The 15,881-nt window shown below is 30.3% G+C and overlaps 1 protein-coding gene across 1 annotated transcript; it reads left to right on the top strand.

Moving 5' to 3' along the window:
- The first annotated feature begins 840 nt into the window (after window positions 1–840).
- Window positions 841–8,772, top strand: LOC145271296 (uncharacterized). The gene is made up of 2 exons (XM_080126846.1): window positions 841–1,076; window positions 5,566–8,772. Exon 2 carries the CDS (start codon window positions 5,915–5,917, stop codon window positions 6,860–6,862), a length of 948 nt encoding a protein of 315 aa, XP_079982972.1. The 5' UTR covers window positions 841–1,076; window positions 5,566–5,914; the 3' UTR covers window positions 6,863–8,772.
- Window positions 8,773–15,881: the final 7,109 nt, after the last annotated feature.

Raw genomic sequence — 15,881 nt, 5'->3', positions numbered from 1 at the left:
TCTTTTTACAGCGGAAAAAAACACGCGTTTTTTTTTTTCACAGTTCATAAGATAGACATTTTGAAATTTGCGGAACACGCCATGGGGAGATAACTCAATTTAAAAGGCCGACCCTCCTTTCCCATCTTTAATACTAGCTTTTTCTTCCAAAATATCGAACCTTTTGCTCGGTATAATAAAAATTGTTGTTGTTTTTTTCGCTGTAAAATAAAATAAAATAAAATAAAAATTAAAAAAAAAATAAAAATAACTACTTGCTGAAGTTAAGAGAATTTCTTTCGGAGAAATTATTCCATAATAGATACGTACAATTTAAACTTTTATCCATATTTTCATTTTTTGATATCTTGATTAAACTGTACAAGTACCGGATTATGCAACTAATAAGACTCAACTGAACTTTAACAAATTTCAACAAGCAAAGCACGTTTTTAAATTGTCGTGGTAATGATAATGTAAAACGTGGTTGCTATGAGTACATAAATCAGAAACAGGTACTACACTTTCATTTTAGAGTAATGCCTCTTCATGAACATGTGTGCAAATCTCAGCAGTCAAATAAATTAATTTCAAAATACCAAAACATTTGGTGACACACAAGTTTATTAACCATGAAAAAAATGTAAACCTATAAAAACAAGAAACACACACAAAAAAAATGTTTTTCATTAGTTCTCCGAAGAATTTAGCATGAAGTATTGACAATTTTTTATCTAAACTTGCTAGTAAAACATTTTTATAGGAAAACATTTCGAACATTTAACTAATTAACATACATTTTTACACGAGGAACGAAATAATGATGACACCGTGTTATTACGATGACCTTAAGTTCTTTGTTCTTTAGCAGTTGATTTGTTTCTTTTAATAATTTCACCTTCAAATCGTGTTCTTTATCTTTTAATTTTTATTCTTTTATATTTTCATATATTTAATTGCTTAATGAATTGGACACACAAAACAAAAGTTGTATCAATTTACTAAAGAAATCCCAACAAAACAAATTTTCTGTTTTGAACACAAAAGAACAAAGAATTCATCCCATTATTTTTCGTACTTAATTCCTGGAATGAAAGGTAAGTTGGTATATTTTTCTTTCTTTCTTTTTTACGTTAAAAAAATGGATTTTATAACTTTTAATTTAACTTAAAAATTAAAACAAGTTTATTTTTATTGAAATCCAATTAAATTCAGTGATTCTCTCATGCGTTATAACAAATGTGAATAAAAAAAAGTATTTCCGACTAGGAAAAAAATTCCTAAAAATATATTCAATTTGATATTAAAATTTTTGTCAAAAAAAATGTTTATTTATTTATTTTTTTAAAAAAACGTTTGTGATTTCTGAGAAAATAATAATTTGATTCGAAGTTAACTACTCATCACAGAAGCTACTTTTTCGGCATTTCGTTGTTTTAAGATTACAAATAAAAAAATACAAAATTCTTTACGCTTTTCGATTAAAAATTTTAAAAAAATTCTTTACGCTAGAGAATTTTGTTTGAATTTTTATGTTTTATCAAATGTTTAAAATTTTAGAATAGGGATCGACTTCTTTTATAAAGTTTACATAAAATGAATACATATTTATTGTCCATCACCAATTAGCAGTTTTTTAATGTAGAAAAAATATTAGTAAGTCTTTACAATTAAACCCAGCGTATTTTACTCTCTAAAAATAATTTAAAAAAATGGCTTTATTTTAGGCTATTAGTTTATTTTTTATTGAAATCCAATTAAATTCAGTGATTCTCTCATGCGTTATAACAAATGTGAATAAAAAAAAGTATCTCCGACTAGTATTAGTAAATCTTTACAATTAAACGCAGCGTATTTTTCTCTTTAAAAATAATTTTAAAAAATGGCTTTATTTTAGGCTATTAGTTTATTTTTTATTGAAATCCAATTAAATTCAGTGATTCTCTCATGCGTTATAACAAATGTGAATAAAAAAAAGTATCTCCGACTAGTATTAGTAAATCTTTACAATTAAACGCAGCGTATTTTTCTCTTTAAAAATAATTTAAAAAAATGGCTTTATTTTAGGCTATTAGTTTATTTTTTATTGAAATCCAATTAAATTCAGTGATTCTCTCATGCGTTATAACAAATGTGAATAAAAAAAAGTATCTCCGACTAGTATTAGTAAATCTTTACAATTAAACTCAGCGTATTTTTCTCTTTAAAAATAATTTTAAAAAATGGCTTTATTTTAGGCTATTATGTTACAACAGCCTTAAAGAAATATCTGCTAAAGAAATGACAAACAAAAAGAATGCATATGTAAGGTTTTAGAGAAGGGATCCTTTTTCAATATAAATTTAATGTGAAATGATCCCCCATTTAATGATCAGTTATCAGTCAGTGATTCCTGTAATCGTTCGCAATCGTTTTCAATTTTTGTGGAAGACGGAGAAGAGAAAACCCATGTCAACTTTTGATTTCTTAATTTGTTTTTGATGTCAAATCGAATGCGTTGTTAACTATTCTGTACTTTCATTTAACAATTTAATAAATATTGTTTTTGATGTCAAATCGAATGCGTTGTTAACTATTCTGTACTTTCATTTAACAATTTAATAAATATACCGTAAAACTCGTTGGACGTATCAAAACTTTGCAAAAGCTGTCACCCTGAAACTTATTTGGTGGTTTACTTCCAGTATTGTGTTAATTTTTCGATTTTAGAAGGATTATCGGGACTTTTTTGATGACAGGTTTGTTTTAAATAATTTTTCTTCTTCTAACATAAGCCTCGATATTAATTCTTTCAAAGTAAATAAGTTATAACACAAAAATGCATTTCGTATTTCGTAAATTGTTAGTTGAAAGTACGAATTAGTTAGCAAATACCTCGTTTCTTATGTTAATACTTTCTGAATAATAACCTTATTTCTAATGATGGGAGGTACTTTTTATTTACAACAAAAACTAGAATGTATGAGTAAAAAAATGCCCCCACTCTGAATTTTAAATTGAAATTTAAAAACAAGATGACCCCCCCCATTTTATTTTAAATATAAAATATGAATTTGCATAGTAACATTTAAGAAAGCCAACAACAATATGTTTACGGTATCTTTGATTTATTACATTTTTAGGAAAAAACTACAGAATGGTTAACAACACTTGGGCTCTAACCCCGCCTTAAAAACGTTAGAAACCAGAATATATGAGCTCCTCCCCACCCCCGTCAATTGCTGCAAACATTGAAAACTGCAACTAATTACATATCTGGTTGATCAGTAACTAGCCATGAAGTAGGTGCTCATTTTATAATAGATATATATAAGAATTTGATCACTCTACTCTGATATCATAAATATATATTATTTTAAAATTCTTTTAGTGATGATATTTTTAAGAGCTGTTGAAACGTACTAACTAAGAAAAAGTCAATTTGGATTTTTCTTAGGGGTTAAGCTACGTCTGGTTTGTTAGTAAAGATTTATCCAAATAATTTTGATTTTTAGATTTACCGGTAATATGTGGCATTTAATATGTAAATACTCAATTATGTTGGTGCAAATTTATTGGAAGTCTTTTATCATAATTACCTATTTCAGCCTACAGTTGTTACACTAAGGTTTATATTTTAATCTATGAAAAAAATATATTTAACAAAATTTAATAGTATGAGGATTGGGTTACATTTGCAAACAAATTAATTTAAATGGTTTTAACAAATTTTTGTTTGCAATTACTTTATAACGTAACCTATCCCTTGAAATATCAGTAGTTACAGTTTGATCTAAAAAGTACATCTTCTATATAATAAAATGATTGCAGAAATTCTCCTTTGGCCCGAAATACTGTAGGTTTGAAACAACATACAAATTTATTATGTCTACATTATTAGCCACTATCTTATGTTACTTTAGAACGACATTTTTCATACATTTAGTCGTTATAAAACAATTCTATAGTACATCCTAGGGGCAACTTCATCAGAATCACGCCATCTTTAGACAAAGTAGTTTCTATTTTACCCTCTAAATCTAAAGTTACTTCTGGTCAAGACTGAGAAGAAATATACACATTATTATTATATTGCCCTGACACACTTCTTAACTAGATCATACACATAGAAATAAAATTATCCTTTCACTTCCCGATTCGAAAATTAATATTTTCTCCCTACCAGAAATCCGGCTTTTTCTCCTTGGCTAAAAACATAAAAATCTAAAATTCCAGAATACACACCTTACAAAAAGGAACACGTCAGACCTTTACAAATATGGCCGCTCTCTCTACAGGAACCAATAGTTTTATAATGGGACGTTTCATTTCTATTTTTTTTTTTTTTACATTTTTTCGATACCTATGCACACATTACCTTCGCAAAAAAGCAAACCATACAACCGTGAAGCATAACATTTTTATTTATGGTTACCATTGTTTACTTTTCATTGTCTGCTTTGGAATTCAGAATGACACGCTAATATTGCATGCATGTGTTTGATGATAGACAAATTATAGACACACTTTTCTTTAACATGACAACTTGAATGTTGCTTGTAATTTGCGCCTAGGTATCATGACAGCGATTATCAAGGTTAAATATGGAGCAAATATCTTGACAACCCCACTCCCCTCCTCACTCACAGGGTGGGATGTCTATTCTGAAAGACCTCCCTGATATGGAGATATTGCAGGTGACCAGAAGAGGTTGGGAATGTCTGTACCATAAGCCATTTTTAACATGAGGAGATTGGGGGTATCCGTTCCCAAAACCATTCTTACCCTGATGAGGTTGGCAACAACAACAACACCCATACTTTATTTCTTTTACAAGAAGGGCCTGTTTTATTGTAGACCAATTGTTTTTCGTTTTTTAAAGATAATATATGTATATGTATGTGGAATATTATATATATATTTATATCTTCTCATCACGATGTAAATCATAAAACATTATATGTATATATACATCATGATACATGTATATGTATGTGGAATATTATATGTATATGTATATATATATATATATATATATATATATATATATATATATATATATATATATCTTTTCATCACGATGTAAATCATAAAAACGCCAGATATAATTTCAACTAAACTACATCTGAAGCAAAAGTTAGAAAATATTTAGTCATTTTTATAATGGACCTCAGATGACTTTTTATATTAAATTAATCATGAGGTTATAACTTCACCATAAAAATGAACAAACATTTTTCTGATGTATCTCAGATGACTTTTTATATTTAATTTATCAGGAGGTTGTAATTTCACAATAATAATGAACAAACATTTTACTAATGTATCTGATATGATTTTTTAGATAAAATTAATAATGATGTTGTAACTTCACTGTGATAATGAACAAACATTTTTTTAATGTATTTCCTATAACTTTTTATAGTAAATTAATAATGATGTAACTTCACTATAATAATGAACAAACATTTTTCTAATGTATTTCATATGACTTTTTAGATTAAAATAATCATGAAATTGTAACTTTACCATAATAATTAAGGAACAGAATATTCTTATGTTGATGCCGATACTAAAAATATTGAATTTCATGTATTTTTTTTTCAGATGTTCCTGAGTGACTGCCGTCAGTGAATTTTTATGGAATATTATTTAAAGAGTCATTATTTTATTTGAGAGATTACAGCGACACTTTTTTGGATGATTTAATATACTGGACACAATTATTTAATAGAATCTATAAAATATAAACCCTCACACCTGACTTGTAAAGTGTTTAAATATTCTAGTTCTAAAAATTAGATTTAATAAAACATTTCGATCACAAATGAGAAAAGCAATATTCTTGTAAAGTGTGTGGATATACTTGTTCTGAAAAGTAGTGACACATATGAGAACTCACCCTGGGGAAAAGCCACATTCCTGTAAAGGGTGTAGATGTCAAGCTTGGTGAAATATGAAAACGAACACTGGAGAAAAGCCATATTCTTGTGAAGTGTGTAAATATTCTAGTTTAAAAAAATCAGATTTAGAAAAACATATGAGAATTCACACGGGAGAAAAACCATATTCATGTGAAGTGTGCGGATATTCTAGTTCTAATAAATCATCTTTAGTCGCACATATGAGAACTCACACTGGGGAAAAGCCACATTCATGTGAGGTGTGTGGATATTCCTGTTCTAAAAAGTCAAATTTAGGTAGACATATGAGAACTCACACTGGAGAAAAGCCAAATTCTTGTGAATTATGTGGATATTCTTGTTCTGAAAAATACTCTTTAATGAACCATATGAAAACGCACACTGGGGAAAAGCCATATGCTTGTGAAGTGTGTAAATATTCTACATTAAAGAAATCAGATTTAGAAAAACATATGAGAATTCACACTGGGGAAAAGCCATATTCTTGTGAGGTATGCGGATATTCTTGTTCTAATAATTCATCTTTAGTAAAACATATGAGAACTCACACTGGGGAAAAACCACACACTTGCGAAGTCTGTGGATATGCTTGTTCTGAAGCATCAAGATTAGTGAGACATATGAGAACTCACACTGGAGAAAAGCCAAATTCATGTATAGTGTGTGGATATTCTTGTATTGAAAAATCAATGTTAGTGAGACATATGAGAACTCACACTGGAGAAAAACCACATTCTTGTGAATTTTGTGGATATTCTTGTTCTAATAAAACATATTTAATGATACATATAAGAACTCACACAGGAGAAAAGCCACATTCTTGTGAAGTTTTTGGATATTCTTGTTCTCAAAAATCACATTTACTGACACATTTGAAATCTCACACTGGGGAAAAACCACATTCATGTGAAATATGTGGATATTCAAGTTCTCAAAAATCAAAGTTAGTTAGACATATGAGAACTCACACTGGATACTAAAAACTGATCTAAAATCAACATGGTCTCTTAAAGAAATACACATTATACCAGTTGTGACAGGAGCAACTGGCCTAGTAAAAAAGAACCTTCAGAAATACCTAGAAGCAATCCCTAGAAAACCAAGCTGTAAGGAAATACATATAGCAGCTATAAACGGAACAGTGTCTATTCTTAAAAGAGCCCTCGGATAAAATATTAAACGGTAATAGTATCAAGTGTTAGCCCCAGGATCTCTTCAAACTAACAAATGTAAAATAAAAAAAGTAAAAAGAGAAACGGCAAATTGTGAAGTGTGTGGATATTCCTGTTCTGACAAATCATTGTTAGTGAGACATATGAGAACTCACGCCGGGGAAAACTGGAGAGAACTTGAATGCTTACTAGACACTGTTCTCGAGTGTCTAAGGTATCTCTGTACAGGGGTTTGTCAGAACAACCTGGCATGAGGATACTTTTCTTTAGAAGTAAACTCTGATCAAATATTAAAAATCACATAGTATTCGCTGCCCAAATAAGATCTCCTCACTATGGTTTACCCACATTAGCTTTTACGAGGAATGGCGCACCTTCTTCAAGTGATGTTACCTCAAGTAATAGCACAAAGCTGGATACTCCACCAGACTAGATAAATTCTTGTCCTGGAATCTAGAAAGACCAAGAGACCAAAACGAAAGATATACTACAATGTATGAAAATGGTTAATTGGGAGAAGAAAATGATGTTCTAAATTTCTTTACTCAGTGCTTGAGAGAATGGAACATTCGAATATCTATGCATCTCATATAGACTTTAAGTTTTAGCCTCAGCTCGTGGGCCCCTTGATTTCTGAGAACTTTGACTGAAATAAAATAAAACAAAAAATCTGAAATATTCATGTGAAGTTTGTGAATATTTTAATATATTTCCAGATGATTAAGAACGATTAATTATTACTGCACACCGACTAAAAAATGGCTGGCCAATGCAGATTCTGTCATTCAGCTATTTGAAACCCAAGCCACTTAATGTCCGAATGCAATATCCTTCCAGCCGATTGCTATTACACTGTCCGCCACAGTAAAGTGTGTAGATACCTACATTGGAAGATCTGCAAAGAGATGCAAATTGCAGGTCGTCGAACATCTGGGAATATGAACCACCACTGATAACATCAAATGGAAAAGTGACAGGGTTCTATGACAAAGACATACAGGCAAGCAGATATATAAAAGACAATTTCATCAAGCCAGATATAATAATAATATGGAACAAGCCCAAAAAACTGCACTTATTATCGATGTTACAGTCACAAATAATTTTGGTCTTAATAAAACTGAACGGGTAAATATAACAAAATATCAGGACGTAAAAAATGATCTAAAAATGACGGGGTCTCTGAAAGAAATAAACATTATACCGATTGAGACAGTAGCAACTCGGATAATAAAAAACAATCTTCAGACATATATAGAAGCAATCCCGGGACACCAGGCTGTAGCAAAGTACGGGTAGCAGTCATAAAGCAGACAGTTTCTATTCTTAAAAAGCCCTCGGACATACATTTTAATAGAAACGGAATCAAGTGTTAGTTCCCTAAGTAAAATTAAAAATAGGGGAAATTGTGAATTGTGGATTAATTCTGTTCAACGCTAGTGAGACATATGCGAACACACATTGTGAAAAGTCATTTCTATGACGTATGGATATACTTTTTCTCTAAAATCAAAGAATGTTCATTCGGATGTATTAATATAAAAACTTCAGGATAGACTATATAACATTGTACACGCTTTAAATAACAGTGTAATATCCCTAACCCCTCATCCCTTGAATGAACTCTTCCGTTAACTATAAATGCTGCGTAATTAACGCTATTTGTGACTTGCTTTCTTTTGTGAATAAAACCTTTACAAAGGTATTCGGCTCTTCGTTTTTCACTCAAATTTTATTCGCAAATGAAAGCAAGTCACAAATAGCGTTAATTACGCAGCATTTATAGTTAACGGAAGAGTTCATTCAAGGGATGAGGGGTTAGGGATATTACACTTTCCCCTTCTAATTTTTTTTTGTTATTTTATTTATTCATTTTTCATTATTTTTTCCTCTTACAAACAGGATTCTTAATGAATATTTAATAGATTAAATCGAATAATATAATGTAATATGACGAAGTATATAATCATTTAAAAACGGCATAATCTCTAAACGATTGTATTACGAGCAAATAAACTAAAACAAAAACTCTGAAGAAATACCTGAACACAATCCCTGGAAAAGTAAACTGTTGTAAAACAAATGCACATTATTAAAGCGACTATACCAAAAGAAAACACAGATATTTTTTTAATCGTAATGAAATGTGATATCATCCCTACGAGGAAATCACATGATTTCATGTAAAATAAAAAATTTGGAAAGCTATATTATTGTCCATTATTTTAATATTCATGTTCTCATAAATACGGTGTTGCGAAAAAAAAACTTACAATTATCTAAAACAACAACAATCTGGTAAAGAATGTACATATCATCAAAAATGGCTGGCCAATGCAGATTCTGTCACTCGGCTGTCCGAATGCAAGATCCTTCCAGCCGATTGCTATTACACTGTCCGCCACAGTAAAGTGTGTAGATACCTACATTGGAAGATCTGCAAAGAGATGCAAATTGCAGGTCATCGAGCATCTGGGCATATGAACCACCAATGATAACATCAAATGGGAAAGTGGCATACAGGCAAGTAGACAAGATCATCACGCCATAAAAACTGCACTTATTATCGGTGTCACAGTCCCAAATAATTTCAGCCTTGATAGAACTGAACGGGTAAATATAACAAAATATCAGGACCTAAAAAATAATCTAAAATCTAGAAGAAATAAACATTATATCGGTTGTGGCAGGAGCAACTGGCCTAATAAAAAACTTCAGAAATATATAGAAGCAATCTCGGGAGACCAAGCGGTAGCAAAATACTGATAGCAGTCATAAAGCAGACAGTTTCTATTCTTAAAAAGCCCTCGGATTTAAATTTTAATAGTAACGGAATCAAGTGTTAGCTCGCTAAGTAAAATCAAAAATAGAAGAAAGCCACATTCTTGTGAATTGTGGATTAATTCTGTTCTGAAATATCAACGCTAGTGAGACATATTAGAACACACATTGTGAAAAGTCATTTCTATGATGTGTGGATATACTTTTTCTCTAAAATCAAAGAATGTTCATTCGGATATATTAATATAAAAACTTCAGGATAGACTATATAACATTGTACACGCTTTAAATAGCAGGATTCTTAATGAATATTTAATAGATTAAATCGAAGAATATAATGTAATATGACGAAGTATAGACTCATTAAAAACGACATAATCTCTAAACGATTGCATTACGAGCAAATAAACTATAACAAAACTCTGATGAAATACCTAGGCACAATCTCTGAAAAAGTAAACTGTTGTAAAAGCGACTATACGAAAAAAAAACAGATATTTTTTTAATGAAATTTGTCCTAACAAATGTCAATCACAAACCTTGCTGAAATGTTTGAGGGGCGTCATACTGGAAAATACTGCCGAGATATAATGAACCAGCAAGACAGAAAAATAGAAGACCACAGAAATCAAGATAGGCTTAATAACACAAAAACGGAAACAGTATAAAAGAGCACGAAAATTCCTGGAAGTGCTTCCCTTTAATGGCTCCAACATTGATGAAGAATAGCTGGTCAAGATTGGGTTTTTTTTTACAAATGGATTACAATAGAATGACCAGTGCAGGAAATGTCACACAGCGATTAAGGGCGCGAATCACATACTGTCTGACTTTCCAGTCCTATTGGCAGATGATCTTTCCAACACCATGAACTGCCACTAATTCCATTAAATGGAGGCAGTGTTCTATTATAGGCATACAGGTTGGAAGAAACATAATAAGCCAAAACTGCATATTACTGATATTATCATTCCAAATGAATTTGCTTTTAATCGAGTTGAATCAAATGAACTTCATCCGTGCTGTGGTAAGGTTAGCTAATATATGTGATGATGAAGTATGTTAAAAAATAAAATATAACAGTTGAAATGTAGTCCATAAAAATAAACAAAAAACGTTTAAACGCAATTTAATCAAATATAAGGGACATATTTTACAGAAAATTCCTGGAAGTGCTTAACCATATATAAATGCTTTTCATTTAATGGCTCAAGCGTGGGAAACTTACATTGATGAGAAAATAGTCATAGCTAGTCAAGATCGGGTTTATTTACAATTGGATTTTTAGAAAAGTGTTAGTCTATAATAGTAATGCCATACAGCGATTAAGGGCGCGAATCACATACTGTGTATTACTTTCCTGTCCTATTGCCAGATGATCTTTACAACAACAGGATAACATTAAATGTTATATTATAGAAGAAAGATAATAAGTCAGAGATTGTAAGATGGGACAAGCCTGAACAACACTGCATATTCCTGATATCATCATTCCAAATGAATTTAATTTTAATCGAGTTGAATCAAATAAACTTTATCCGTATTGTGGTAAGAGTAACTAATAATGTGATGATGAGATATGTTACAAAATAAGATATAACAGTTGAAATTTAGTCCATAAAAATAAACCAAGAACGTTTGAATGCAATTTAATCAAATAAAACGGACATATTTTACAGAGGCAGAATCTGGGTTGGTCAGACGTGGATGAGGTTTTGCCTTTGCGAATCCTGAAAGCAATTAGAAAAAATGTAAAACATAAGAACATTGCATGCAACTCAAAGAGAAGTAACAGATGTGAAATAAATAATATATGAAAATATAAATTGTTGTTATAGTGTTTTATTTTGGCTGTAGAGAGAGTGAGGAACAAAGAGGTAAGGTATGTTTCTCATTTTGTTTGGTGTGCCATAAACTGTCTAATTAAACTTGTAAAAGAACTTTCTTGCGTTATTTGTTGTTGTTGTTGTGAACAGTGTTTATGTGTGTATATACCCGTGTACAGAAAACAACCGACACTATATACTAACAAGACAAGGCACTATTATGCATACATTAAGCGACACATTTATATGAACATCGTTACATGGACGATATTAAACGGTAGAAATATATATGCACGTTATATATATATATATATATATATATATATATATATATATATATATATGCACGTTATATATATATATGCACGTTATATATATACATATATATACATATATATATACATATATATATACATATATGTATATACATATATATACATATATATATATACATATACATATATATACATATATATACATATATATACATATGTATACATATATATATACATATATATATATACATACATATATATATACATACATATATATACATACATATATATACACATATATATAATTACGTATATACATATATATATATACATATATATATATATATATATATATATATATATATATAGAGAGAGAGAGAGAGAGAGAGAGAGAGAGAGAGATACAACACATGCGTTCCCATGGCCTTGTTGTATACAAAATCTATGAGCCATTCTCTTTCGCCTCTCATTTTCAAGGGCCCTAGAGTCATTCGCCTTTAGGGTCCTTCAAAAGAAGAATCTGCTGACTGTGAGAGGAACTGTGTTGGGTTCAAGAAGCATTTGTCGGTTAACAAGATCGTTATTGAAGTTTATAGAAAGCGACAGAGAAATCTAAGCATTGCTTGGATTGGTTACTAAAATGCACACGTTTTTACATTGTATGATAACAATCTTTGCTATCAACGTCCGAAAAAAGGAATTTACCAAATCGACAGCTTCTTTCTTGTATTCTTAATCCTGCCGAAAATCTGTTGCTGAATAAATGCTTGAATGCTTACAAGTCTCCATATATGATTTATAGAGTTGGGTGATTGAGTACATTTCACAAAAGACGTGTGTAACATCCATCCAAACGACGCTGTTGTTTTGCTGAAAGTGTCCAACTGTCAGATCCATAGAGTAAGATTGGCTCACGGAAAACTTGGATATTGAATTTGCGAGCAAGATTCGATTTCCAGATCTTATCAGTTTTGTTACTCGCAGTCTAGGCCATGGCCTTTTTAGTAATGTTAAAGTCTTTATTAGAGTTTCTGATGTGTGATCCTAGATACTTGTAGTCTTCAGCACATTGGATGATGTTATTTGTGAAGGATTTTAATTTCATGGTTGTTGCGAATCAAACAATTATTTAGGACTATAAAAAAAGCAAGTAAATCTGATTATCAAAATGCGTATAATAATGTGTCACTCGCGTGAGACTATGATCCATTGAATTAACCATCAAATAATCCAAACACATGTTTATATGAAGATGTGGTGAAAAATGTTATTATACATCAATTTAACAATAAACAATCTGTGAAAAAGGAATTTTTCAAGTTGTAATAATGGAGAACTACAGCAATAAGCGGCAAGGGTTGGCTGGTACGATAAGTAAGATAAATGCAAATTTAGGCGCTATTGTAGTTCGAGGCGGCAGTATAAAAAGACAGCAGTGACATTTTTATCTCGAGCACGGGTGTTGCAGTCAGTTGGGAAGAAGACGAAAAGAAAATTACTACAGCGTTGAAAAGAAATATAAAACTGATTGTTGAGAAACAAATCTGAATCATGATGCGTTCGCGTGCTCACACGTGTAGTGAACTGACTTATCACATGTCAGAGGAATCCTGAGCGGACATGTGAAATAAAAAAGTTTTTTTTTTAAAAAGTGGTTCACTTTTGTGATTTTAATGTTTTTTAATTGATCTAAAAAAATGTTTCATGAGTTTATAAAAACATACTTTTATGTTTTCCGTTCTTTGTTGGAGGGAGGGGTATTCAATTATAGAACTTGTGCAGTTGGGGCGACCACCATACCTGACGCTCCCTAATGTAAACAGAATTTGTGCGAAATGTTAAACGGTATTCTTACTGTCGGAGCATTACTTACGGAAAAATGCTTAATTAAACTGCAGAAGCATCTGTTAATCTACACAAGTTCTATAATTGATTGTCCATCCCCCCAAAAGAACAAAAACATGAAAATAGGTTCTTGTAAACCGCTCATGAAAACTTTATTTATTAGATCAATTAACAAGCATTAAAAACTAAGTAACCTAGTTTTTCGTATGTGTTAATTACACAAGCAACTGATTTTCACAATTCACCGTTGACTGCTGAACATATTTTTACCGAAAGTTGCAATTCTCGTTAGTTATGAAATTGTCTCAAGTAATTATATTATTCGAAAAGTAGTTTAGAATTTTAGAAATAAAACAAAGATGGTTGGTAATTCCCTCTAAAAATAAAATTGTTATGAAAATAGACGAAATAAATATTATTTGTTTAACAAGAAATGTTAACGTTATACAAAAAATCAAAATAAAAACAAATATATTTTGTAAATCTTTACAATCTAACTCAGTGTAGATTACATCCGTTAATTTTTTTACTATTACGTTTAAACAATTATAAAAAAATAAAAGCAATTAAAAATAGTAAATAACTTGTATTTAAAAATTGGGGATCACTTCCTATATAAATCTAAGGTAAAATAAACACCCCTTTTAGCATTCACCGAGAAGACACTGAATAGATTACAGTTTGCAATTAGTGTGATTAGAGTGAATGGATAACTTATATCGGTTTTTGTTTAACAGTTATTTAAAAACTTATCAATTTTTGCTTAACAGTTATTTAAAAACGTATCGGCTCTACTCCACTTCCAAAAAGAAAACAAAATCTGACAGGAGCATTCTCTCCTACTTTCCTGTGCCATAACATTTAGAAACTACGAACGATTACATGTCTTGTTGATCACTAACTGACCACGAAGTGGATGCTCATTTTACATTAAATTTATATTGTTAAATGATCACACACTCGAAAATTTTAATTATTTTTATCAATTCTTTCTGTGCAGATTTTTTATAGTCTTTTGAAATATAACAATAAAGAAAGTAGATTTTGAATTCTTAGATGATAAACTATGCTGTGTAGATTGTAAAAATTTATTGATAATTGATGATGAACTCTGATGTGCTGATTGTAAACATTTACCTTTTTTCAACATTAAGTTTCTGCTGATGACAAATATAAATGGGTTCTCATTTTATGTAAACTTTATAAAACCATTAGCCCCTATTCTAAAATCTTAATGATTGGATAAAATATCAAACATTATCCTCTAGGTACGTATAGAGAGAAAAAGAATTGTATAAAATGTTCAAACAATTAAATATCGAAAAAGCAGTTTTCGACCAATTAAATTAAATAAATCGAATTAAATTAAATAAACAAATTGTGACAGAAATCCAAATATTAGATGAAACTTTACTTTGACTTAAAAACTAATATCGGACTAAATATTTAACAGGATTTTTTAAAATCAGATATTCATAAATTTTATTCACATTTATTATAAAGCATGGTGGAATCAATATATTCTTTTAGTAGATTGCAATAAAAAAATTTTAAATCAATAATTCATAAAATTTATTCACATTTATTATAAAACATGGTGAAATCAATATATCTTTTTATTAGATTGCAATAAATAAAACTATCTTTTTTCGTTGTTTTTTAGTGGTATTGGTCGTTCTTGTGGTTCCTCTTTTTTATTTTATTTTATTCTTGTGGAATAAAAATTGATCACGGCACCAAATTGTATATGTTATATACTGGGTGGTATGGCGGTGACGTCTATTTTATTAGCATCAAGCCTGTATTTTAACTATCCGAGATTTTTGAATATCTCGATAGATATAGAGATAGTTCGTTTGACATTTATGCATATATGTTTGTTGTCAGTCGTCTAGTGAATGGAATGACCGCTGTTCATTTATCAATGAATAACGGGACGCTATGTTATAAAACAACCTGGTTTATTTAATAAACATTCATATACACATAATATGGCGGTGAAGGTGGTGGTGGAGATAGTATAGTTGGAGAGGGTGTGGTTGCGATCGTGACAGGCAGTTGAGCGTCGTCTGTCTTCCCCTCTCTGCTGTCACTCTCTGA

This window comes from Euprymna scolopes, chromosome 46 (genome assembly GCF_053919585.1).
Source record: "Euprymna scolopes isolate OS-2025 chromosome 46, ASM5391958v1, whole genome shotgun sequence".
NCBI classification, from domain to species: Eukaryota; Metazoa; Mollusca; class Cephalopoda; order Sepiida; family Sepiolidae; genus Euprymna; species Euprymna scolopes.
The sequence above is the reverse complement of the archived record's forward strand: the minus strand, read 5'-3'. Positions and strand labels throughout refer to the sequence as shown.

Excerpts from the sequence above, each read along its gene's own strand:
- LOC145271296 (XM_080126846.1), top strand. The coding sequence starts at position 5,915 with ATGAAAACGAACACTGGAGAAAAGCCATATTCTTGTGAAGTGTGTAAA.